Genomic DNA, 25,902 nt, shown 5'->3' on the forward strand with positions numbered 1-25,902 from the left:
CTGGGATTGGCCTCTTTGAGGAACAGAGCTGTACAAACTGGTCCTGTGCCGTGAGCCCGTGGGCCTTCACAAGATACTGCAAAGGAAACCTGCTGAAAGTCAAATGCAGTTGTACTGGCCTGGCCAGCTCTGTTTCTCCCCTTGTCTGTGTCACCTCCAGGTGACAGGAGACATGTCTGGAAATGGTATCAGGGACATTTGTGAATAGTAGTGACTTCTGCTCCAGGTACTTCCAGCTATTGAACTGCTCTGACATCACAGGCAGAGATGCACACAAACCTGAGAGAGAGCAGTGCTTAAGGAGAACGTGGAAAAGCTGAATATACTGACAGCATGGGGTTTGTAGCACAGATTATAGACCAGTTGTTTTGCCCTGCATGTAAGGGATAATAATTTGCTCTCAGTACAATGACTTCTAGGAGCTTAAATAGACTCTGTTAACTGAAATACCATCTTTTGTTAACAGAGGCAGCTTCTTGTCTACTATCTTCCTGCATTAATCGTGCAAGATGTCAGTAGAGGGAACCCAGCAACTCACTGCATAGTCTGGTGTTTCTGCTAGTTCTTCTATCACTTGAATTTCTCTGTGGTCAGATGATAGGAATCACATTGTCATTGCTTTTGTATTCTGTACCTGATCCTTTGTGGAAGTGTTTATTTGTTTAAAACAGCTTTAAATTTTCATTAAAAACAAACAAACCCACAACCTGTCATTGACAATATTTGTGTTGGTCATGGCAACAATTTTTAGAGGTGACTATGAGTTTGAGTGGCTTAGTTCACTGCCCAGATTAAAACAACCTGTTTCTTAGCATGCATTCTGAGCTCTGCATATTATTCAGCCCTTTCATGGTATCTCAAGTTATTAATCATAAATGGAGGCATCCAAAAAATCCTGATCAGTTTTGAAACTCATGGCCTCATTTAGCTTTCATAACAGCTTGTTTCTAACAAAATCTGATGTAGAGCCAAATGAAGTGTGTGTTTAAATGATCCCTTGCCTAAACTATCATGAAAATTTCAGATGGGATGAGAAGGAGGAATGCCACAGAGGGCAGCTTGTTGGAAGCTTGCTACTACTTAGAGACTAAAATAGTGTAATCAGCAAACACTCAGTCACTTTAATGCTTCTTCAGTGAAATCCAACTTTTTGTTTTTTGGCTTAACTATTCTCTTGCATTTTCCTCAATTGCTTACACACAAATACTAGAATACATTTTAATTTTCATGTACCTAGATTTTCCTATTTGGTAGAAACTATAATTAAGAACAGGATTAGGGAACCTCTTGATAAATATAATACATTTATGAATAATCACCATGGCATTGTAAAGCCTTCATAAATTGCTAAAGCTCTTTGAAGTAAACATGTGGATCAAAAAAATCCATTTGGATTTCTAGAAGACTTTTGGAACGTCTTTCATCAAACTTCCTGAAAGCAACTGAACTTTCTTGTTGGGATATTACAGAAGAAAAAGTCTACATGTAAACAAAATGTTGTCTATGTGATAGGAAACAAAGTCTGAGAATCAATGATTGATTTCCAACAGAGGAGCAAGGAGGTGTCAAATGAAATTGAGGAGGCAGACAGAAAAACAAACAAGTATTTCATACAGTAAATGGCTAAGATGTGAGGCCATCGCAGGATGTTGTTGACACTAAATTTAGGGGCTTGACATTTGCATTTTAACAGATCAAAAATGATTAGATAAGTTATTGAAATAGAATCCATCAAATGCTGTTAAACACAAAGATACCACTCATGGCTGAGGAAGTCCCAAAGTTGCAAATTGCTGGAAGCCAGAAGGGTTTAAAAGGGCTGTGTTACTACCAGCTATCTTCTCGCACTCTTCCCTAGACACTTGCTATTGGCTGAAAGCAGGATAGTGGTCTGTGGTCTGATAGAGCACAATTATCTTATGATAAGTAATTATTTAGAATGGTTTATCTCATTTCTGTCTTAATTTGTTTCCACTCCCCCAAACACACTTTCTCTGACCCAATGTTTTCTGTTTTTCTAATGGGTTGCTCACAGGGCCAAGCAACTTCTGAAGAGGTTTCTTCTGCTATCCTGTTAATGTGCTGTGTGTCTTCATGTGCTGATGGTCTGTAAAAACAGGATCCATTAGGAATTTTTAGCACTTTGAGGTAAGACTTTTTAACATGGCTTTTTGTAAAATGCATTGCACAGAAATTTGGGGGAAAAATTCAGGTGAGGTTAATAGACTGCATATACATTTAGACATCTAAAGGAATGGTCTTCAAAAGTATATAAGGATTTCAGAATATTGCATGCTAGCGAAAAACACTTCTGTAAATGTTTTCCTAATTACAGCTGGACACCAAATCAGTGTTTGGCTTTTTTTTTTTTTTTTTTTTTTTTTTTTTGCCTGGTTTAGAACTCATTTCATCGCAAATTGAGAGAAAGGAAGTCAGTTTAGAACTTTGTCACGTACTGGAAATTCTGTTTGAATTTCTTGTCAAAGTTGCATTATGAAAAATTTTGTGACAGAAATGTCAAAATGAAATGTTTCACTACTTCTGCCCCTGAACAGGAAATTCTTTAATGGTCATTTTTAGTTAAATTTTCTAGTCTGTCAGCCAAGGAAGCAAAGGAGAAATTTAATCTGTGGTTTTGGTTTTGTTTTTCTTTTTTTCTCCCAGCCACCTAAACTATGCACTAGTCCTCTTTCACAGGAATATTGCCAAAACCAGGTCCTCAACACTCAGAAAAATCTTTAGAGGACACTTGCTTCACCCAGCAAGGATTCTTTGGGTCTTATTTTCTTTACATGTAGGTCCTAACCTTATGGGGTGCTGTTGTCCTCAGCTTGTGTTGTACAAACTGCAAGAGAGTAACAAACCTCCTTTTGTCCACGCTCCCAGGTACTTAATCCAATATAAAATACCAGCTGCCTCTTCTGGTCTCTTTGCAAACCCCAGCACAGTTTCCCCACAGTTTTTGTAAAGTGAATCCACAGATAAATAAATCAGTGACTTGCCATGTACTAGTTTTTCTATAGCTAAGATTTGGAGCTTAACAGTGAAAGTGTGTTTCCTTTCTTTTGTGATGGAGCCAATGACCAGTAGGTGAAAAGGTAAAATACTGAGATTTGTTCAAAAAGGAGCAAGGTACATGAAAATGGCTTAAAGGAGTAACACATACCTAACTTAATCAGTTATAATTAACAGAGAGTGAGACACTTGTGAAAAATTACAAGATTGTATTTGGTACTGAAAGACCTTCTTTCTTGCCAAATTGTCCCTAAATTGGTTTCTTTCACTCCTGAAAAGAAAAATCAGGCCTGGAGAGACAAAAAGTTAGAGTCCATTTAGGGACTGCACAGAGGACCTATGTGTCATTTATTTTCTTGTTAAGCTCAAAAGGCTGCCTATCCTCGGGAGAGTGGCAGTGGCAGACACTGGAAATGTTTCTGTAATTTGGCTATATCTTTAATGAAGTTTCAGGCATTGTCCCCCTGAAAGGCTGATGCTGCCTCCTTGGAGAATATGTTCCAAACATTAAACGGAATGCAGGAATGTAGTGTGTATTATGGGGAGTGATAAAAGCTAAAAAAAAAAAATCTGTATTGGATGTCATTACTGGATTCTTTTTTGATGTTGGTTTTTAATATATGTGCTCCTATTTTTAGAGTTTTATTCTGAATCTTGTAATAGCAACCATTCCGTTTTGGTATGAGGTCTTTTCTATTAACAGTGATCAAAGTGAAATATTTCATTTCAGTTAGAAAAAGAGACACTTGAGACGAATGAGGTTCTGCTGTGTTTGGAGAGTTGGATGTTTCTGATATACGATCTGACTTACAAAGTTAGAAAATTAATTGCACAAAGCGGTTCATTTATAAACATAATAAAATTGCATTAGCATTAAAAGTTTAGAAAACAACTTTAAACCTCTTTCAAATACATTGTAAACAAATACTATGTGTGCTATTAAGGCTTATAAATAATTCTTTGGTGTTTGTTTGGTTTAAAAACTAAACTGATACATTGTTTTCTTAAGAATAAATTGAGAACTCTGCGAACTACAGAATTCAAATATGGTGTGAAAAGGCTTGCTCTCTTTAGGTAGAAGTCAGGCTGTCTTTCTGCCTCTAATTAATTTAGGGATAAACCCAGGCTGCTGATGTTCTCAAGAAGTTAGCAAACTGAGCACAGAACTATGTGTTGATTTTAAAAACCCCTCTCTTAAGGATTGTATTTCCTTAAGCAGTTTTGCCTTGCTCTTGCTTTGACCGTTTCCGTTAGAAACGGTCAAAGCAAGAGAAGCAGGCTTTCCTCTAGTCTTGTTTGTTCAGTCTTGCCATGCATCAAAGGTGTAGAGAATGAAGAAAAGGGGGTAAATTGCACCCTATAAATACAGTGCTCAGAAAAACTTGTCCTCTGTACTTTGGTATTATTCAAATGGTAGCTAGTATAATACATTAAAGGCATCTTTTGAAGATATTTTTGTTAGAGGGGTTAAAGGGTTGTCTGTCATTTTGTTGAGCCTCATACTTGGATAGTTCACATCTATTGGTACCTGTGGTGTTAAAACAAAGTTCAATTCTACTCTCAAACAAGCTCTGAGGTTTTGAACATTACATTTGTTGAATTTGCGTCCCATGAGCACTTGCAGGTCAGCCGTTCAAGACACTTTTCCTCCATGGAGAAGTAGTGTCTAGGACAAGTGTAGCAAATGTCTTTTCAATAAACAGAACTCTCTCTCACGTCCTTGTCTTGTCAGCCCTCTTAATTTCCAGAGTAAGCTTTTGCATTGTTGCCATGGGACTTTGAAACAGCCTGCAGGTAGAGAATGGTCACTGGTAGACTTAAATCCATTTCATGAGGAACATTAACATTAAATCATGTTAATTAACATTAATATGACTTACATGGCTTAAGACCTATCTTTGGGTTTAGCAGAGCTCTAGGAATAATTTAAAAGATGAGCTATTACTCCCACTGGGATCTTCACTTCGAATCCACTAAAGGCAATGGGTGTCCTTGAACTAGCTAAGGCAGCTTTGAACCAGGAGGTAATTTCAGATCAGCTTTCCTGGCTATCTCTCTTCTCTTCATTCTGCTTTGTGATGACTTCTTTATGCTGGGCTATATATCAGTGCCATGCAGAGCAAACCCCTTAACATCCCTTTTGCTGTTCTGGACCATGAGGCAATGAGCCATGTGTTTTTTAGATGATCATATGAAGATTCAATCTATTTTTAGGGCAATCTTGTTGCCAGGAATAATTTATGGGACTTTTGATTTGAATGGTGGATTATGTGATGATATAAATGCCTAAAATGGATATTTAAAAATATGTTTTACTGACAATGTTTAACAGATTAACACCTCTGATGCAGTTACATTTAAAAGCAGCCTCAGATTTCCTATCTATTTTGTATTTTTGACTGATCTCACTGGGGGCCTCTAGGCAAACACCACAACTTTGATTTCAAAGCCACAAATGAGCAATAAGTAGGTATAAGTCAGTACATATTTAATAGATGAACTGTAAGATGGTGAAGAGACCACACCTAATGAATTTTATGTAATCTATTTCCAATTTCAGTGCAAATATTTTTATTTCATGTTTAGTGTTCTGCATAATGTGACCCAGTACGTTGACCTCTGTCATTCTAAATGGTGATTCCCCATCTAAGAGTTGAAAAGTGAATTGATTTTCTTTCAGTCATATAATAAGCATATGTCTCAGATCTAGCCTACTATATTGACAGATGTAAAACCCATTTAAGTAAATCAAAGGGGGTATTTGGGTTTTCTTCCATTTACCTATAGGTTGATGGAAGAATAGATTATTTTAGTACCTCAGTTATGTATTCTGTCGGTACAGACAGACAGCTGTAAAAATAATCAGTATCAGAAATGTTCTTTGGAAGAATCACTGGGGCTGTCAATATCTTGGGTAGCTTAATCATCAATCATCTTGGGTAGCTTAATCATCAAGCTCAATCATTTAGTAGGTTTAAACATATAGATTCCTTTTAGAATGCACTTGCACTTTTAAAAAATTTACTGTTTAGTTGATTGCTTTTTCAAGTATTTCAGTTTGTAAATAACTCCACAGTATTTGGATTTGCACAAAAGCAAGGATTAAAAGGCCTAGAAGGATGTTTTCTTCAAAATTGTCTTTAATGGCTGTACTTTCTTTTCTTTATCTAGATACAACAATGGTGGCGCATATGCTGTTCAGGTGGATTCTAAAAGGGCTTATTCTGTCTTTTCTGCTCAAAAATACTCTGTCCCTAAACCCAGATGATCCAAATGTTTGTAGTCATTGGGAAAGGTAACGTATAACATTCTGATATTTTTTTTTTTACTCGATGTTTCAGATTTTTACATTTAAAAGGCAAAATAAGAACTGTTATTTGCTAAATACCACCCTGCCTCACAAAAGGACATGGATTTGCATGACAGAAATAGTGCTTCTGAGTGCCTTTGAGGATTTGGATCATCCCAAAGAATTGGTTCCAAAGCTAGAGCTGTAGACCCTGTACCCCTGTGTTACCTGTCTGCTCAGCTCCTCCATAGTTTCAGCTAGAGGACTGCACAGACACATTTTCGTTTATCATGGAGAGATTTAGAGAAACGGTGGCCTTGTTCTGTCTTGCTTTTTTCTGGTTGTATTGAGCAAGGCTATTAGAAATTTCAACTAATTTTAAGCCCTTTCTGCTGCAACATGCAGGCTTCTTCTGTATGTCCTGAACTTTGTGGCTGTATCTGCCAAATTTGTGTCAGCATCAAAGAATATCTGCACTGAGAATTAAAGGCCCTGATAATTCTTGTTCTCTCTGTTGTTACAGTGTCCTGGTCTTAAAAGTGGATCTGCGCAAGGCAGTTCTTAGGAGTACAGAGAAATCCTTCAGCTTTGATAGGGTTCGCACTCATGCAGGGTCTGTTTGCAGAGGCTAAAGTTCCTGTACTCATAAGTTTAACTTGCTAAATTTCCAGTTCCGATCTGTGGTTTAGTTCCACACAAATATGAATTACTGTACACTTTAACAAAATAAACCCCTTAACAAGAACAAAAATGGAATCATACTTTAATTGTACTGTGTTTTGATTTTAGAAGCCTTAATTAGAGAATTAACTGTTTGTAGGTAATGCAACTGCAAAGCAAAGACTATACAGGAATAAAATTTTGCAGTCTGCGTTGTGAGGTGAAGTGCATTCAGAGCACAGGAATAAAATATTGATTTTGTCTGAAGAAAGTCAGCAACCTAGAGACCCAATCAAGGAGAAACAAAAATTAAATACCAAAATTGATTGGTTGTGCTGACCAAGATGACTTTGTTACTTAGATGTTAATAAATCAAAGGGAAAAGATTGTTAGGGCAATTGCTGGGTAACAAACAGGATCATAAAATAATAATCAAGATCTGTGAGTGTTACTGTTTTACTTGAATAATGAGCAATGTAAATATTTTACATTTTGGCATTAGTAGGAGTAAAAACATTATTGTCAAACCCAGCAAACTGTGGTAGAGGGCAAAAGCAACATCTAGTAGAATCTTGGCTTGTCTGGAAAGGGCATGACAAGCAGGGCAGTAATAGTCCAATCTTCGATTTCAAGCCAATCAGACCCTCCAAGCAAACATTTTGGTATTACCTTACGGGTGCAATCTCACAGGGCTTAATCACATCAGCAGCCCCACTGATGAGAAGGAAATCAACAATCAATATAATGAATGACTTGAAGGATCTAATTCCTGGGTCTTGACCCTGCCTAGAATGATTTCAGTATCATTCTCCAAAGATATTGTAGATCTGATAAAGTGGGGCTTGTTTCCAGATCAGAACCTGAGATTATGAGTTTCTTAGGCAGTGCACACACTTACTCTAGGGCCATACAGTGTTCAAAAATGGCTGACACTAACAAATCAATGAGATTAGTGTTCCTATATCATGTGAGAGGTCCGGACACTTTCAGTATAACCATAGTAATTCATACAGTACCTGTTGCATGAGTAAGTAGTGTTTTGGGAAGGAGATTGCTGAATTCTTAGTATTGTTGGAGCTCTGTGATTTCTAATCAATTTGCCCCATTTTTGTTTATATCCCTTCATTTGTACAAAGGGAAGTCCTATTCTAACTGTATGTCAGTGATCCAAATCTACATACCAGTTAATGCATGTTACAATTTTCAGATAGTTCAGAGGTTATTTCTGCTACAACTTAAAAGGATTAAATTTGTGCAGCAGAAAAATAAACACTCTTCAACCTTTTACAAATGATCTATTTGATTGGTGCACCCAATATTTGAAATAATGATGCTACTTCATCATAAAATGATAAAATGTAAGCATCCCATCATGCTGGCAAAATGCAGCAGTGCTAAGTTAATATGAGCTCTTATTAGCATTGTGGAGTACAAGCAAGAATGAACAGTCCTAGGCAGGAAGGCAACTGAGATATTTTAAAAACATAGTGCTTTCCTCTCCTTTAAAATTTGCATTATCAAATTAACCAAATGCCCTTTTCACCTTCTAAACTACCATGAATTTTAGTAACATTTGTTTCTTTTCCAGAAGGAAATGGTTTATTACTTAGACTGAAATCTCTATGGCTATTTCAGTTATGGAGCCCAAGTTAGATGCGTTTCCAAAAATTTCAGGAAGAGCTGTGCTTGAAGGAAGCCTTTTTCTGTTTTTTTTGATAATGCCCAAAGTTTCTAAGATTATTGATTTAATTATTTTTTATGCTGGAGTTAGATGACTAGCCTATACAGGGAACTGAAGCTTTTCATGTTACAACAAACAGCCTTTCACTTTCTTTCTCTGTCTACTCCTAGCTATGCTGTGACAGTACAGGAATCTTATGCTCATCCTTTTGATCAGATCTATTATACAAGATGTACTGACATACTGAACTGGTTCAAGTGCACTAGACATAGGTAAGAGCTAATCCCTAGAAATTCTAGTTTTATTTTGTCTTTTTATCTCCTCGTGTACCTTCTATTTGTCCAAATTTCTGTGATATGCCAGATATGTACAGAAAGATGTGTTCTAGTACAATAGCCAGAGTGTTTAGCATTCTAGGGCACTGATTAAATAAAGTAGAGAGGTTTTTGTATGAAGTTTGAGTGAGATCAATGGTAGTCAGTGTCTTATGGGGCCATTCAGGAGTATGTATCCTTGGCATTCACCCTGCCATGTGAGGGGAAGTGTTTATTACATGACCAAACATGACCAACTTTCTTTAACAAGTGATCAGTGCATGTCCGGGTCTACAGTATGAAATCCCTGCAGCTCCTAGATCTTGAAGAATCAGGCACTTGAGGGTTAGTGATAATTATAAATGGATCCATATTTGGACTACTGCACCCAAATCTGTATTGAAAGTCAGGTAAAATGAGGATGGGTCCATTTCTAGCACTGAATGAAAGCTGATACCAAAGAGTTATTTTTTCCCAGGGTGCAAGATATCATTGTTATAGTCATTCTGATTCCAAGTAGAAAAGTATCCTAACAGACATCCACTAATATTTGCAATCTTTCAAGGGAGTTTTAGAACCTGATTGGTACCTTAACTTTTCTGCATTCAGTAGCACAGAGGTTGTTCAGCACCGCCCCAGACTGACTGGGGGTTTTGCTTTTTAGCTTCTGTGTTACAATGTATGGAATTGAACAGAGATGCAGAGCTTTCCGCACTATTGTATAGATTGGAATGCAGCAGAACAAATTCAGTCAATTTATCTAACATGAGGAACAATAGATTTTGTTCAATTTGGGTAATTTCAAATAAACTAACATGAACAAAGCTGTTTTGAAGTGTTCACTGTTAAATATTCCTTTTCTAATGTGCTATCATTGCTAATGCTATGAATAAGGCTAGAAAAGCTACAGAATGCTTAACACCTTTTAATTTCTGTGGACTACATATTGTGGTGGGGAAAACATGCTTTAAATCTGAACTGGGCCTATAAAGTCATTTTGCAAGGCATTAGTGCCTCGGAAGGGTTAACAAGTAGGAAGAAATCACTTGGGGTTAACTTCATATTTTGTGTATTGAGAGTAGTTTCCATTGGGGTAATTTCTTGTGTAGCGTGCTGACACAGTGGTGTCCGTAGAAGATTCTGTTCATTCCATTGATGATAGCTGACCCTGCTGATATGCACAAATGAATCATTTATTCTTGAAGAAGCTCCTTGCCCTTGCTTTGGGACTGGGGAAATGTTTTAATTCCGAGGAAGGGCTACGGTGATTGACTGTCATGAGTACTGTGTTTATAATATAAGTTATAATTCAAGTTTCAAAACAAGTATTGATTTTTTTTTTTATTGTGGCTTTTAATATCAAAAGCTTTCATGCATTTTAAAATAATTATTGAATGCTATCCTTACTATAATTTAACACAAATATAATTCCAACAGTAGGCATTGATTTTCAATATTGTCAAATGGCTTTCTGTCTTGCAATTTAGAATAAGTTATAAAACAGCATATCGAAGAGGACTAAGAACTATGTATCGGCGAAGATCTCAGTGCTGCCCTGGATATTATGAAAGTGGAGACTACTGTATACGTATGTACAGAGCTTTGATTTGGATGTGACAATTAAAAGTAATTTTTGGAGGAGCTGTAGACAAATTAAAGATGTATTGCAGTAGTAATATTAAGGGCTGATTTTCAGAGCTGCTCAGAACCTTCAGGTCCCACTGATTTCAGAATTGCAGATACAGCATATTTCAGGTCACTTCAGGTATATGCATTTCAAGCACCGAAGTAAAATTTTGCTGAAATCATTGGGGAGGGAGTTAATCAAGTTCCTGAGTGCTTTCTTGAATCAGACCTTACTTTGGGGAGTTATTTATCCAAGTATTCACTAATGTTAAAAAATTTGGGGAGCTGAGAACACTCTTAGGAACAAACTATTACGTAGTTTAAGAAGCAGTGTAAAGTTTCTGCCTCTTAACTTTGAAAGTTCTTACTTCAGGTAAGAACAGTTAAAATCTCATTGTGTTTTACATGATTCCTGTCAATAATTTTGCTCTTTTTAAAGCTCCACAAATGTCAGAAGAACTTTATCCTAATTGCACTGTATAAGAAAATAAAAAGCTCTGGAGTGTGTTAGGTCAGTCTGAGGGGGACAAAGAGTGAAATGGATCTTTCAGCAACACCTAAGAGCTTTGTTAATTAAGAAGGTCCTGTGCATTAATGTCACGCATTTTCAGTATTGCAGCTTTCTAAGTATTCTGAGACAGAACGCTTTTGCTACACTTTGCTCAAAAGGAGAGTGGAGCTGGGGATCTGTTGTCTATGTCTTGTTAGGATACGATTATGACACAAGAAAAACATGAGGAGATTTTGATCAGCATCAGAATCCAAATTTTATTGACAGGTTTAGAATGCCATAGAATAATTTAAATGTGAAAATGATACAATTATCCAGCTAACTTTAAATATCTTGACATAGTGCTTTAAAGCTATTACTATCTAGTTCTGTTGGTGTTTTTATCTGAGTACCTATATTGTACTTACATTGTAATATATGAGCACCTCAAAACCATGAACGGACCCTAATCTCATTTTAAATGACCTTTATGCCAAACAATTACTTTAAAGGGGCTTTGGACTGTGAACATTTACCAGCCCTTTGAGATAAGGCATTAGAATTAGCCTTATTTTACAGAGAGAGTAATGATTTGATCTTCTGAAGTGTGAAATGCTGTTACTCAAGTCCTAAAAAACATCTAATGTTACTTACTGTCTTTGCTAAAATACTTCCTATGTTAAGTATGTGCTTACCTTTTAAATTTCTCCAGTGTCAGTATAATTTCAGCAGTTGTTCCACATACTTTTATTACCAACTTGAATTTTGTGACTCAAGTTCCTGTCTGGCACAGCACATATTTATTTTCACTTTTCTCTCTGCAATCTATTGATTTTTTTATTTTTTAGTTGTCATACTGGTTGCAACAACAGGAGATCTCTGCAGACTTTCTGATTCTTTGAGGATATTAACAATTTATTTTAAAGTGGGTTTTTTTTAGTATTAATACTCAAGAATTCTGCTTCTGCCAGGCAAATTTTGTCTTTATATTATGGAAAAAGAACAGCATACACCAGAGTTTTGCTAATGCAGAACAGACAGCAGGTATCTGGTCAGACCAGGAGTTTAATGTTTGACACAGTGCAGATAGTACTTACATTCTCTCTGTTGATTACATGTGCAGGAGTCAGATTCTTATATTTCATTATCTGCATGGTCATAATCGCAAAGTGTGTGCCTCAGGGACATTTTCTATCTATCCTCCATCCTGGGAGATCTGAGCAGCAAGTGCAACTGAGAGGGAAATGATGTAAAGGAAGAGCTTCTCTATCATGATTGATTCTAGAGACTTGGTCTTATTGTTTTGATACCACAGGTAGCCACATAGAACAAAAAACCCCAGCCCACAACCCAAACAAAAAACCTCATCGAAACTCTCTGACCCTGCAACCAATAGTTTGAAGGCACAACAATATTTAGCTAATGTGATGCTTTTCATGTCCTCTCTTTTGTCTCTAACACATCACGCCCTGGTCCCATTAGTTTTGTTCAGTTTTTCCACAATGCGTTCTGTGCCAACAAGCAATTTCTCCCATTCATTGTTCTTCATAGTTAGCAGTGAATCCCATTTTAATTCCTGGTGGCACCTCCCTGATTTTGCCTCTTTCCTTACCTTCCCTTGCCCATTTCTTTTTTTCCTTTAAACTGGTATTTTCTGCTGTTTCCTAACAAGATAGTCTCGTACTCATCACACATTCCTCCAGACACGTTCGGTGCCTGCTCCTTTAATGGCAGCTGCTACAAGAGAGAGGTCAAGAGACACCATCCAAATCATTCCACTTGCTTGTGCTGTGGGTGGCATGGTTTGGGGATGAGTGTGCCTCCGCTAAGCCCCACTGACATGAAGGGAAGGAAGCTCCAGCCCTGCAGAGCTTCTCCCCACTCAGCCAGCCCTTTAAAATCTATTCCATTAGCAATCATGGAAGCCACTACAACATGGGGAGGAGAGAATATGTCCCGCAGTGAGTCTGATGATCAAAAGAAAGTTTGATTAAAAAACAGTGTGTAGATTAAAGGCTAATTGGTTCTCCTTTCATTAATAGCAGTCTTTATTTCTTGCAAAAGTTAAATAGCTTTGTAATTAACAGTGACATGTTTAGACTAGAGAAAGCTGAGTTTAAATCTCTATTAATGACTGTTTCTTAGCTTTTAAAGCAGGACTGAAGGCTTTCAGCTACTGTTTTGATCTTTTCCCTTCTCATTTACTAATTTTTAAAGGAATGTCAGATATATTTTTTTATCTTTGTCCTCCTGTTGGGACTTACTAAATGGATTAGGTCTAATAAAATCTACCCTCAGTTCTAAATAATCAGGTTGACCCAGAGCTTTTTGCTCTGCCAGTCTTTTCTCTGGTGTCTTCACCTTTTTGAGATCTGTATATGCTACTGCTCCATAAAATGTGGAATTCAGGCACAAGGTCAAATAATTTAAATTGTTATACATCTGACCAGCCCATTAGTACTTCAGTTAAACAGTTTTGGGGTATGAAATTGTCCTTGTGCCTAAAAGGACTTGAATATTTTTGGGTTGTAATTGTATTCAAAAAATACCACCTGAAAAATGCTGCAAATGCACAACTGCATTTTTTTTTTTCCCACTGATGTCTTAGAAATGGTTGCTACCATTCTGGTAGTTTTGCAAAACTATTCCCCTTCTCTGAATGTTCTTATACATGACATAGCTTTTCACTGAGCTGTCCCTGAGAACAAACAGCATAGCCTGGGTAGTAAATCAGAGCAACTATGATTTACTATACTTTGTATGCTAAGGTAAGCTTTTGGCAAAGCAAATGCATGAACTGCAGAAAATATCTTTTTAAACAACCACAGGGTTCAACTGCCCTTCAAGGTTTTTGTAAGGATGTTTTAAAATTATATTGCTTAGATTAGTATCTGTGGTAGATAAAGCATCTCTCAATACTTTGCTGCTCAAAAAAGGAGAAAGAAAAGGGATATTACATGGCTCTCTCATGATTTTTTTTACCCTTTGAGTAGACGGTAATTGAATACTTCCCTTTAAGAATATGTCAGGTGGAAAGATCCCCAGTATACTAAGTGGATACATATTTTTGTCTGAGAGACCAATGCTTTGTTCAGTCTGTCCATTTTAATCTTATTCTTGCACAACAGATTTATATAAAAAAGACATTTCTTCTAGGTAACAAAGGGTCAGAGACCCAAGCATGAGAGAAAAGGAAGATGGGACTGCAAGCAGCATCTTATATCTGACACTTTGGCAGAAAAGAACAACCATGAAACACAAAGTTGGGAATTCACCTTTTCTTCATAGATTGACATATTTTAGTTTTTAACAGTTTTGTTTTTCACTCCTATACCTTACACTCTTTTTCTAATGTATAAATCTATGCAGTGTGACAGGATGTAATAATGACAGGATTAGTGATTTAACAATCTTATTTGCTGCCATTTATTTGTCATTCAAACCTGCCAAAATTCAGTAGAGTTATAGATTGACCATTTCATGGTTATTTCATTTCTTGGCCAAGATATTACTGATCTCAGATTGTTTCTCTATATTCAGCTTTCCACATTATAATTGCCAGAACCATCATCAGGGCTCCTTGACTTTGACAAATCTTTTTATAGAGAAATTCTTGCTCATGTTGGTTGAATCTCAATTTGTTACCTAGAGTGGTAGATCATTCAGGCGAGAGGTTAGGGACATTATTATATTTGCATGTAGTTATTTACCCATTTTTTCAGTTAGCCTGTGTCTGACACCTTTAATGAATTTCAAAAACAAATGAGGAATGTTCTTTTAATAGCTGACTTGGTGAAATTATGCAAATTCAGGACCTGATTCTTTTCAGGATTTTAAATAATGTTTCATAAAGTCTGTAATTCCAGTAGACATGCCAACTTCATAGCATGATGTATGCTTTTATATTGTAGCAATATGAACATTCATACCTCAGGATTGCACTCAAATTTACAAGGCTGCATGTTTAGTGTAGTTTTTCTAATCTTTGAAAAGGCTGCCTTATTGGAGCCATATGGCTGGATTGTTAAACATCTGTACCATAGGAATAACAATTCCAAAGCTTCCTGCCATCTGGATGAATTACAATACTTGCAATTCAATGCATATGTTACGACAACACATTGACACCGCAGTAGAGTGTACTTATGATGAAAAGAAAAATAATAGCTTATGTGATCAGTGCAAAAGTTGTACACTCTTAGAAAATGTTGAATCAGCAGCTTAAACTTCCTGAATATTCATAATGTTTGTTCATATGTCAGATTTGTTGATTATTTTCACTTTATAAAGCAGTAGCTCATTAACATTTTAGAAGAAATGTTGTCCCCCCCTCCTCACCTCAATTTTAAATTCCTCATGGTGAGCATTCCTGTAACTTGAAAATATATTGTTTGAAAACTGCTGGACTTAGGAAATATATTTTTCTTATCTTTATAGACACACATTAAAGCTGGTGCTAGTGCTTTCTGTAAGAGCCTTACTGTTACATTATTCAAGTACGGCATTCTGTGCATCAATAATGCAACATAAATTAAGGGAAATGATATAGCAGTACATAGATACTTTGTATCAGGGGACATTCTTTTTCTCTCTCTGATTTGGGATGTATGAGTGTGAGGAAATGGTGTGGAAGGCCATTCTGCATATAGCATTATTAACTATAGAGTTGAAATGACGGTAGGAGACGCTTTGAAATTTCCCCTTTTATATGCATTTGAGATGACTTCATACATCTTTTTCCAGTGAAGAATATGGGGAAAATAATTTGGGTCCTGTGTTCTCATCTAAGGGGAAACTTGCTCAGGAATTAAGAAAATCTGCTTCTAATAGTAGTAGTTATAGTCATAGTAGCAGCAACATTCTTACCACTGTGTGGTGACTGGGAGGAATCCCTGCTTTCTATTGAATGAGCAGGTGGATTGATAAGAAAGCAACAGAAGGAGCTTGCAACAGAATTGGTTATCTGCATTCAACTTCTGCTAGCATACTGCAGAATGTAACCGAGGAGCCATATACCAATGTCTGATACACCATTTTACAGAACACAGTGGGGCAGGCCACGGCTCTGCAAGCAGTAGAGACCTTTGCTTGTTCATTCTGAGCATCCTGAGAGGCAGGTGTGTGTGGACAGGAAGAGGGAGACCAGCCTTATAAGTAGGTCAGTTCACTTTGTGGCATAGATGAAGACACTGGGTTACTATTTAGCCTAAAGGTAATGGAGAGACCTCTTTGAGGGGAAGGTGAAAAAATCAATTCTTATCTCCCATCCATCATTTTATATTTGCAGTCAGCTTCAGTATGCTGATGGGTTTGCAAAGATACTGATGAGGAGTAGTAATGAAATAAGGGAAGGACTTCTGGAAGAAATGCAGTAGAAGGAGGAGAAACAAAATGTTCATACAAAGGAATGGAAATAGCATGAAGTCGTAAAGGAGGGAATGCTGAAGCTATATAATGTCTCAAGGGGCTTAATAAATATCAGAGGAAAAATTATGCAGGCATTATAGATAGAAAAAGATTTAGACTGTTGCTAGTGTAGCAGTAAAAAAGCTTTTCTGGCTGCTTTAGGTGATCTTAGTTGGATCAGTATATGCTTCTTTCCCACAAAAGAATACTGGGAATGTCAACACAGAAGGAGGCACTGGATCCAGAGCTACTCATAGTATTCATGCTAGTGGCCTGGAAGTTTCAGCAGGATCAGAAAAAAGACACAAGAATCATAAATGTGAGTTCATTGCTGAATTTGAAGAACAAGCCACGCAAAGGTTAGTCCATTAATTTGCTCACTTTTAGCAAAGACAGGTTGGTCCCCAGCTGCTGTAAATCAGCACAGATCCACCATGTGTGAATGGACATCTTCAGCTACTTCATCCTCACTTCCACATCTTCTTTATGTCTCGATTCCCTTTCAAAATCCCCTTCCTCATTCTCCTGCTTAATACACTTGTTAACTCTACTTTACACTGATCTTTTGTGTGGAGGGCACTAGTGCTAAACCACAGTAGCTTTATGGCTCAGTCCTTCCTATCTTGCTGGTATCTATTCACTTGCATAGACTTACAAAACCAAGATCCTGTCCATCCCGTATATGAGTGAATGGCTCTTGAGGACGTATACATACAGGACATTTGCCATTTATCGAATGAGAAGGGCACAGATCTCCAGAAGATTTTTCTCTCCAAAAGAGTTTGAAGTTCATTAGTAGACCAGATGTGTGGTGAGCTGGGTTAACTTATTGAAATCAATAGGGTCAGAAAGAAGATGGATGTGTGTAATTAAACACATTTAAAACTGAAGTTATTTTCTTGACCACTCCTTTACATCCTTCTCCCATTTAATAGATTTATTTGCCTTGTGCTCTGAAGAGTTTTAAAGCTTAGTAGAAAAGGGGGGAAAGATAGAGAGGAAAAGAAGTTACCTAAATCTAGATGGCCTTTAAAAAGAGCTTCTGATATACATTCAAAATCTGAGATAGCATCATTTTCCACTTCTTTTCTATTGTGGCTGTAACCTTCCCCTGACCAGTTCCAGAGTCTTTGTCACACATTAACCTTAGATGTCTGGGAAGCCATCAGTCAGATGTGGGGCATTGTTCTAAAGCAGATTCCTTGTTGACTGAAAAAAATGCTAGTGCAACCTATGCCAGGTGTAAGCATCAGTCACACCTCTTCCTCATTTCTAGGCATCTTATAAGATTGAAACTGTAAAATAAAAATGAATCGCTACCACTACACGAATGTCTGAAGTGCATGCGCTAGAATGATAGCATAGCACAGCGTTGGGGGTTAACCCCAGTACCGGCTCGCTCACTGACCCACACAGCCACTCTCACCCACTTCCCCCAGTGGGACAGGGGAAGAGGAAAGGTAGAGTAAAAGAAATAAAACTTGTGGATCAAGATTAAAAATAATGTTTAATAAGCAAAAGAGAAGTGGAAGAGAAGAGAAACAAAACAAGTGATGTAATCAGTCACTCACCACCTCCCATGGGTAGATTGATACCAGCCAGTTACTGAGCAAAAGATGGCTAATCTCCTGGAAGTCCTTCCTCTCCTCTTTTTTTTGCTGAGCATGATGTTATAATCCATGAAATATCTCTTTGGTTAGTTTGGGTTACCTGCCTGGTTGTGTCCCCTCCCAACTTCTTGCACACCCCCAATCTATTCACTGGGAGTGGGGGTGCAGCAGTGTGAGAGGCAGAGAAAGCTTTGATGCCATGCAGCCACTGTTCAGCAATAGCTAAAGTGTAAGCATTATCAGCCTTGTTTTGGTCACAAATCTAAACCACAGCACCATCCAAGATGCTATGCAGAAAACTAACTCCATCCCAGCCAGACCCAGTACATACAGCTGTACTGTAGTTAATAAAACATACTCATCACTATGATCCTCATGAAATCTCCTTATAGTTTTTTTTTTGTCTTTCCACCTCTCAGTTTCAGTAGTGACAGGGGACTACTTTGAAAACTGGTGTGAACCACTCTTTATAAATATTTTTCACTCACTTCAGAACCTTGGGAAGGATGAGCCAGTGTGGCAGTTGTCCGGGCTGGCTGAGGTTTGTGGGCCTTGCTCCTGCCACCCTCTGGTCTCTCAGCCATTTATAGCAGCAGCCGTGGATGCTCTAAATATGTCAACCTGTGCAAACGCCTCCTCCTGCCTGGCTACCTGGGTGCATTTACTTACAGTTCAGCTATTCCCCATCTCCTCTATCACAGGACTGAGACTGGCTGGAAGCACTTGGCAGATTGAATTTGGCCCAAAAGCTGCATGTTAGGCTTAAGTATACTGCTTTCAGCATCCTCCTGTGCATAAGGTACATTTCTTTTATATGAACTTCTGGATTGTGTGTCTGTAATCATTAGTGCCTCTTAAAAATACCGATGACGTTCACACTATGAGCCTGCCGTATGGAATACCATTCCCAACTAGTTGTGTTTATTGATGATGTTTTCTCAAATGCTGGGTAGTGCCTGGGAGTGGGTTTACTGGGTGGGAATTTAAAGAGGTTTTAGTTCCCTTTGTTCCCAGTTAGCTTTGTCTTGTGTGGCACATATTCCATGTCTCATGGTAGGATAAAGATATATTATTCCGTGGGTTTCCAATTGCTTTTCCAACTACATCCATTTCTGATGAATATGTGATAGCCTATAAAAATAGGCCAGCTACTCTGCAGCTTAATGCAAACAGATAGTACTCTGTTATGAAACAAGTCCTAAAAATTTGTAGAAAGTGATCACATACATTGAAATAAAAAGTACTTACAACTCTGAAGAATAAATCATTTAGACCAAAGTGTAAAAATGTTAAGATGCCAAATTGTGCAGAAGGTCGCTGTGGGACTTTGGAAAAGAAGTAACTTCTTCCTATTGAAACCATACTTTTGCATCAGGAGCCTGGCTTTCTAAGGTGTTGAATGCTACAGTTTCCATCAGCTTGGCTGAGAACTGTGGATATACACCATTTCTAAGTAGTGTTAACACCTCAACAATAATAAACATTAGCTGTTGCTGCTGAAGTAACCACAGATCTGCAGGCTGGGTCCTGCTTTCATATGGATGTAGTAATTCTTTCTGTAGCTTTATATAGCAAAGCACCTTCCTGAGACATTTGCATGAGTTTCAGTGAAGTGAGTGATAGTGAAGCAAAACTGCGTGAATTCTTCTTGGAGAAAAAGAAAAAAAGAGTGTGATAGGGCAAAAGGAGTGAACTAAAGGTGCCCAAAGTGCACATAGATGGTAGTTTTAGGTTTGCAATAGAGTCAATCGGCAAATCAGTGTTCATTTCTGGTTCCCTAATTGTTCTCAGTGAAAGAAGATGATGTCAGCTGATAGCTTGAAAAGCATCTGTTAACACTTCATACTCTTGTACAGTGTAAGAGTATTAATCAGATATCAAAAAGGCTAATTAGAGACAGAGCTCTTCTAACCAGCCATGGATACTTCCTCTAGAACCAGGTACTCTTCGACTGTTTACACAGACATTCTCTTTTTTTCTGTTACAGGATTATGGCATTCCACTTCATATTTGTGTATTTTTGCACATGCTTTTCACTTTAATAAAGGTTTTTTTAAGGCTCCCCAGGGAAGTTTTTCATGAAACTTCAGTCCATTGTGGATGTGATCACAAAACATTTTTGAATAATTTCTCTTAAGCTAAGTATTTCTGACGTAGGTATTCACTTTTGCAAACCACACTTTCTCTGATGCAGTAAGTCAAGAGATATTTTCAATCTATTTAATTCCAAAGCTTTCCTTCTTTTTATCAAGATTTCTCTTTTCTGAATAGTAAGATTTACTTTTTATTACTGTCATGCCCAGAAATCCATGTGCAAAACCACTAAAAGATAGCCTTACTTGAAAAAGCTTACAACTTAAGCATGTAAATTAAGTCAAATAAAGAGATTTTTTTTGATTAAAAATAAGAAACCTTGTACGAAACATAATATAAGAATACTTGTAAAGAAATTAAACCTGGTATTCAGTATATCAAGAAACAAAAGGAGGCTTTGGGTTATAGCAGTGTAGTGCATACACAAGCTCTGCTGAAGCAAGTCACTGGTACGTATCTTAAGATCTGATATCTCTACATCTGCATTCACAGCTGTCATGTTTTAGGAAAATCTACAGTTTAAATAAAAGTCCTTTAGAAAGCATTATTTAAAAGCATCCAAATTTATCTTTTCTTTCACCAAATACTGTGTAGTAGTTTTGTTTATGAAAATGCTATGTAACATTTAGATTATAGTAAAGGGTAGACATCTTCAATAGCTTCTGATAATGTAGGTAAAAGCTTTTATTTCCAGCTCCCATCTTCTATTTTCAGGCAACAGTGTGAATCACAGGAATCAGAAAGTACATTTTACTGTTTCTCATCAGTAGAAAGTTTCTCTAGACACTTAGACATTATTAAGAAATTCAACTTGATCCTAAATCAGCTGACCTTCTGCAATCTAGAGTTGGTTACAGAAAGTTTAAACTAGTGGCTTGAGATGAGAATCAGCCCCATAATTATATAATAATTTGTTTCCTGGGGTCTTTTTTGCAGTTCTTTTCAGTAAGTTGCTCTGAAACACATTGCTATGGTTCCTTTTGAAATGTCAGAAAAGTATCTGCATTTAAATATTCCATCCCCAGTAACGTTAGTGTAGCTTATACATTAACATGATCTTCAAACAGACTATATTTCTATCCTTGATTTCATCAGGGTGACCTTCATTTGCAGTGTGTGGCTTGATCTGAAATGAAATCTGAAATGCGTTGGCCCTCTAGGGCCCATGCCATCTAATACTCTGGCCTCATTGACAGGTTTGCCTTTAGAAATGTGTCCATATTCATCCTATTTTGGTGAGAAACAAAGAAAAGGTTTTTGTTAGATTGGCTTGATGAAATTTGGAATAAGAATGAAGAAAGATTTTTGTTTGAAAAATCAATAGTTTACTCAGTGTGCTACAGGACTAAAATTTATCTAGGAGAGTTGGTGTAATTTAGTTTTATTAGGTGTTGCATTGCTCAGCAAAGATAGCCAGAAGTATCATGCAGTCCAGATGTCTTCATCTATCTACTTTTGATCTTTTAGGAACAACATTTTTGATGCATCCATCCTCACTCTTACACACAGCACATACTCTCTGCCTATGAAAATCAATCAGCAGTGGAGCCGTGTCATTTACTGACAGAAAATAGAATTTTCTTGGCATGAGACCCACAATTCAGGGCAAGTCAGTAATCAGAGAACTACGGACATGTAGCAATGCTACCAGATCCAAAAATAAGTATTTCACAGGAACAGTAATATGATGGAATTTGTACACAAAGAAATTAACTTAATGCCCTGAGTGGGCAGCTGTGCTGTAATTTTGAGGTGATTTCCAGAGAACAAGGCAGGATGGCTTGGCAATTTTACTAGACTCTTTAGGCCAAAGTCCTGCCCCTGTGTTTCTTGCTGTCTGCTGTAGCACCTCTGAGAATCTTGCCCTTGTTATAAATGTGTTTTGTTTTTTTTTTTAATAATAGCTCATTTTCTTTGGCATTCTATATTCTTCCTCTATCCCTGCTTAAATCAAACAGCTACCTAGCTGGTGTTGGAACCCGTAAATTCTTGGTCTATTTGAGTGATACAGTCATAGTAAGAAAGCAGAGGTAGTTGTGATATGAGGTGAGGCAGTAGTAATATACTAGTGAAATTTTTATAGTGAGGCTCACTCAGCTAGAAATGCCATCCCCAAACTGATGAGCTTCATACAGTTCTGCCAGCTGTGATACAGGTACTTACTTGTTCATCTGTAATTTTGTTATCACCTTCCTTAGCTGTAGGGCACTGTATGTTCCTCCAGTCTTTTTATGATGGAAATGTTTATTTATTTCTGACTTACCACTTTTAGGTAATTTCTAACTTTGTATCTCACAACTGGCAGCTCGCTTTCCATTCCAACACAACTCCTAGGAGAGACCAGACTGTGGACAAAAATACCCATACCTGTGAGTGGAGGACAGTTAGAATGTTCAGCAGAATGTTGAGTGTAGTTTGATACTATCTGCCATCACAGGTAGTTTGGTAGATCAGGTTATGCTTGCTCTTCTTCTGGTAGGTTTGGCAGCTTCTCCATGTGTTGGCAGGAAAGCTGAATGGACCAGGGATCTTAGTTAGGTACAAGCTTCTCCTCTATTCCCCAGCCTGTTGAGAATTTCATTCCCTCAGGCAACAGAAAAAATTCTCCTAAGGTTAAGAACAGAATGACTGGGGAATACTTCCACTGGTTTTCGCACAGAATTACTTCTTCCCTCTTCTGTCCTTAAAAAACCTGGAGCCTCCTGCTGGCAGATACTATCTGACTGCATTTAGTTTTGGTGGAGTGAGGTCTGCTAGATCATATCCAGAGAAAATGAAAGACTGTGTAAGAGTAGATGTTAATATTTCTACATTACATAGAAAAAGATAGTAACACTCTTTCTAAAGGTGCAATATAAAGCACAATTTGCAGACAAATTGTCATTAAGTTTGCTGGTTGGATGAATCAGATTCCAGTAGAAAATTAACCAGTGAAAATGTATTTTCTACAAATTGCTGGAAAGAGTTGGTCAATTTACCAAAATGGAAGGAGTAGACAGAGGGCACAGGAGGCGAAAAGCTTTCTTGGGTCGTAGATTCTGCTCTGCTGATTCAGGATCTCTTTTAACCTCATTAACAGTTTGAACTAGTGATAATGATTGTTTTGAACCCTGCAGTGAGGCAATGGGAAATCGTTTACCAGAAAAAGTTAAATGCTGAAATTACCCCACAGAATAATATTGTATTAGAACATTGATCAGCAGAATTGATCTCAGCCTTAGTCTTTCCTCTCAACGTGGTAGAATGCAATGATTATTTCTAGTTGAAGCGATGGCAGAAAATGCATAAAATCAGTTGCAAGCCTTAAACGATCAACAATTAACAATGTTTAGCTGATCTCCAGAGAGTTCTCTATGGGCTCAAATTCACTTTCTGTGATGGCAGTGCGAAAGACTGAGCCTTAGAAATAGTAAGTGATTTGGGAGCATGACTTACCTTAGTGTGGTCAGGGTTTCACCAGAAGGTGGAATTTCTCTCTCCACCCCCCAGAGCAAGCGCAGGTGCTTGTATCTCATGATCCCCATGGAGCACTGGGGGTGAGCAGGAGACATCCCTGTGTGGACTGTCATCTCTGACCTTGGTCTGAGGTCTTCCCTTTATATGTGACATTAGTCATGAATCTGTTGAAATCAGGCTTCAGACAGATGCTTTGACTTCACTGCAGAATTTGCCTAGTTCTTAAACTTAACTCCCTCATGCCTTTGCACACATTCCTCTTGACAGAGCTTGGTTGTGACTTTATCTACAGACTAACAGATTAGTTGCTTTCACCCGAGCTTGTAACCTGTCCACTTTGCAGGGCAGATGCACTTCAGTGCTCAGAGTCCTGCAGTGCCTTCCCACCATTCCCTTTTTGTGCTCTGAAGTACTGCAAAGCTCTTCTGTTATTCGCACAGCCAAAGATAAAGAGCGGTTCAGCTTACTGACCCCAGTTCTGCTCTTCTGACATTTGCTGCTACAAGGAGGCTGCTTTTCAGCTCTTGTTCAGACATTATTAAATGGTAAGTACTATCTCCTATTCCCTCTCTACCAGAGTAGATGAAGCCAATGGGGCATCAAAATGACACAAAGAGTCTGTTAAATGTGTGACTCCCATCGACCTCTCCTTTTGCAGGGCCCTAACCTTCTCCTCTATTACTGGCACTGGCACTATTTTATGGTCACTGATGCGATGCCATTCCCATCTCAGGGATGTGCTGCTCCAGCTCAACTATTCCTCAGAACCGACCAGACCGCAAAAAAGTGCTCCACTAGTCTTGCTTTTCTCAGGGCACATAGAAAAAGTGACAGTCTCTTCTCTACCTTGACCTTCCCCCGGTAGAGTTTACTTCCGTAACCCCTCCCTAGAGTAAGGCCTACTGCACGCAGTAGACTGAAGCATGGACTAAACTAGATTCTCATCAGTGCCAGATCCTCCAGGAATCAGTAAACTGTGAGCATTCCTCCTGTGAGGGACCTGAGAGTCTGAAACACTGAGGTCTGGCTGGAATTATTCCAGGACCTGTAAACTAGCCCATGTCACCTGCCTGGGACACTCAGCCATGACAAGAATGTGGGAGGCCCCATGTTCACCTTCTCATTAGTCATCAGAGCCCCAGATTGCCATTTATGTGGTAATAGAAATCTGAGCTGAAACTATTGTAGATTTTATGCTTATTAACAAATCTTTGCCTCCTAGCAGATTCATATAGGGATTTACTGATCTTTTGTCAATGATGACACTGATATCTGCCAGATTCTGCTCCTGGGAAAAGACAATATCCTCAAAACGTATCTCCTTGATTCTTTTACTTCAGACATTCACAAGTCATCTCTGGCATAGTCTACTCCCTAAGCTTTGGCAGGGTCTCAAGACAGGATAACACAACCTAGCTGCTATTTTGAACAGATCAATACCTCACTAAGGCAATGGTCAGAGACTCCCCATGTCCCAGATGACAAGAAAGACCATTGATTCTGTTCTGATTGCATAGATGTGTAGTCTTTAATTCCAAATCTGCCAAAAAATTTAATGGAATTGCACCTACAGGAAAAAGAGTTGATCTTGTGACCCATTGCTGTTATATGATCTGCATCAGTCTCATCTTTCCTTTGCTCACATTAATCTCCTTGGTTTTGTATTTTTTTATTAGTACTTTCATTGGATACCAAGAGGGAGATGGAAAAAAAAGGGCTGCCGTACACTGAAACAATAAATTGCTCAAAGCCTGAGCAGGCTTTGAGATGTCTTCATATCTTCATCTAATAAAGTTGCTAAACCCTGCGTTAAAGTGCTATCCAAGGTGATAAATTAATGGATGTATTCTGAGTGATGACCACAGAAATAGACATTAAGCAATGCGAAGAACTATTCTCCCACTTCATTGAAACAATTATCCAGGAAACCATCTAATCAGCATGATTCCTGATGGAAAGTCAGTGATTTAGAGAGGGAATCTTCCGTTCCACAAATAAGCAATAATCTAACAATGAGGAAAACCTTCCTAGATGCATTAGCTGTAGTCATCTTTCTTCTACTATCAAACCTCCCTTTTCTGAGCACTTTCTAAGAGAATCTAGCCAAAAGCTGACTACAGGCTTATCTAATGAAGCTAATATCATAGACTCAGCACAACCTGGATTCAGGCCAGTACATTAAGATGGAAACACCAGAGTGGCCCTGAGTGAATAGATTCCTAATGGATTAGGGGCAAGCATCTTTTTCATCTTTTTTCATC

General features: G+C 37.9%; 1 protein-coding gene across 9 annotated transcripts in view; it reads left to right on the plus strand.

The window, feature by feature from the left end:
* Positions 1 to 25,902, plus strand: part of MEGF11 (multiple EGF like domains 11) — a 306,379-nt gene that overhangs the window by 87,734 nt on the left and 192,743 nt on the right. For all 9 annotated transcript variants that reach the window (XR_012624787.1, XM_074836840.1, XM_074836839.1 and 6 more), the window contains 4 exons: positions 2,036 to 2,148; positions 6,187 to 6,310; positions 8,816 to 8,917; positions 10,447 to 10,547. Coding sequence is in view for 8 of the 9 variants with exons in the window: in XM_074836840.1 (XP_074692941.1) it covers positions 6,195 to 6,310; positions 8,816 to 8,917; positions 10,447 to 10,547 (319 nt within the window). In the remaining variant the exon portion in view is untranslated. The remainder of the gene's footprint in view (positions 1 to 2,035; positions 2,149 to 6,186; positions 6,311 to 8,815; positions 8,918 to 10,446; positions 10,548 to 25,902) is intronic.

The sequence above is a fragment of the Strix aluco genome, chromosome 12, assembly GCF_031877795.1.
Source record: "Strix aluco isolate bStrAlu1 chromosome 12, bStrAlu1.hap1, whole genome shotgun sequence".
NCBI classification, from domain to species: Eukaryota; Metazoa; Chordata; class Aves; order Strigiformes; family Strigidae; genus Strix; species Strix aluco.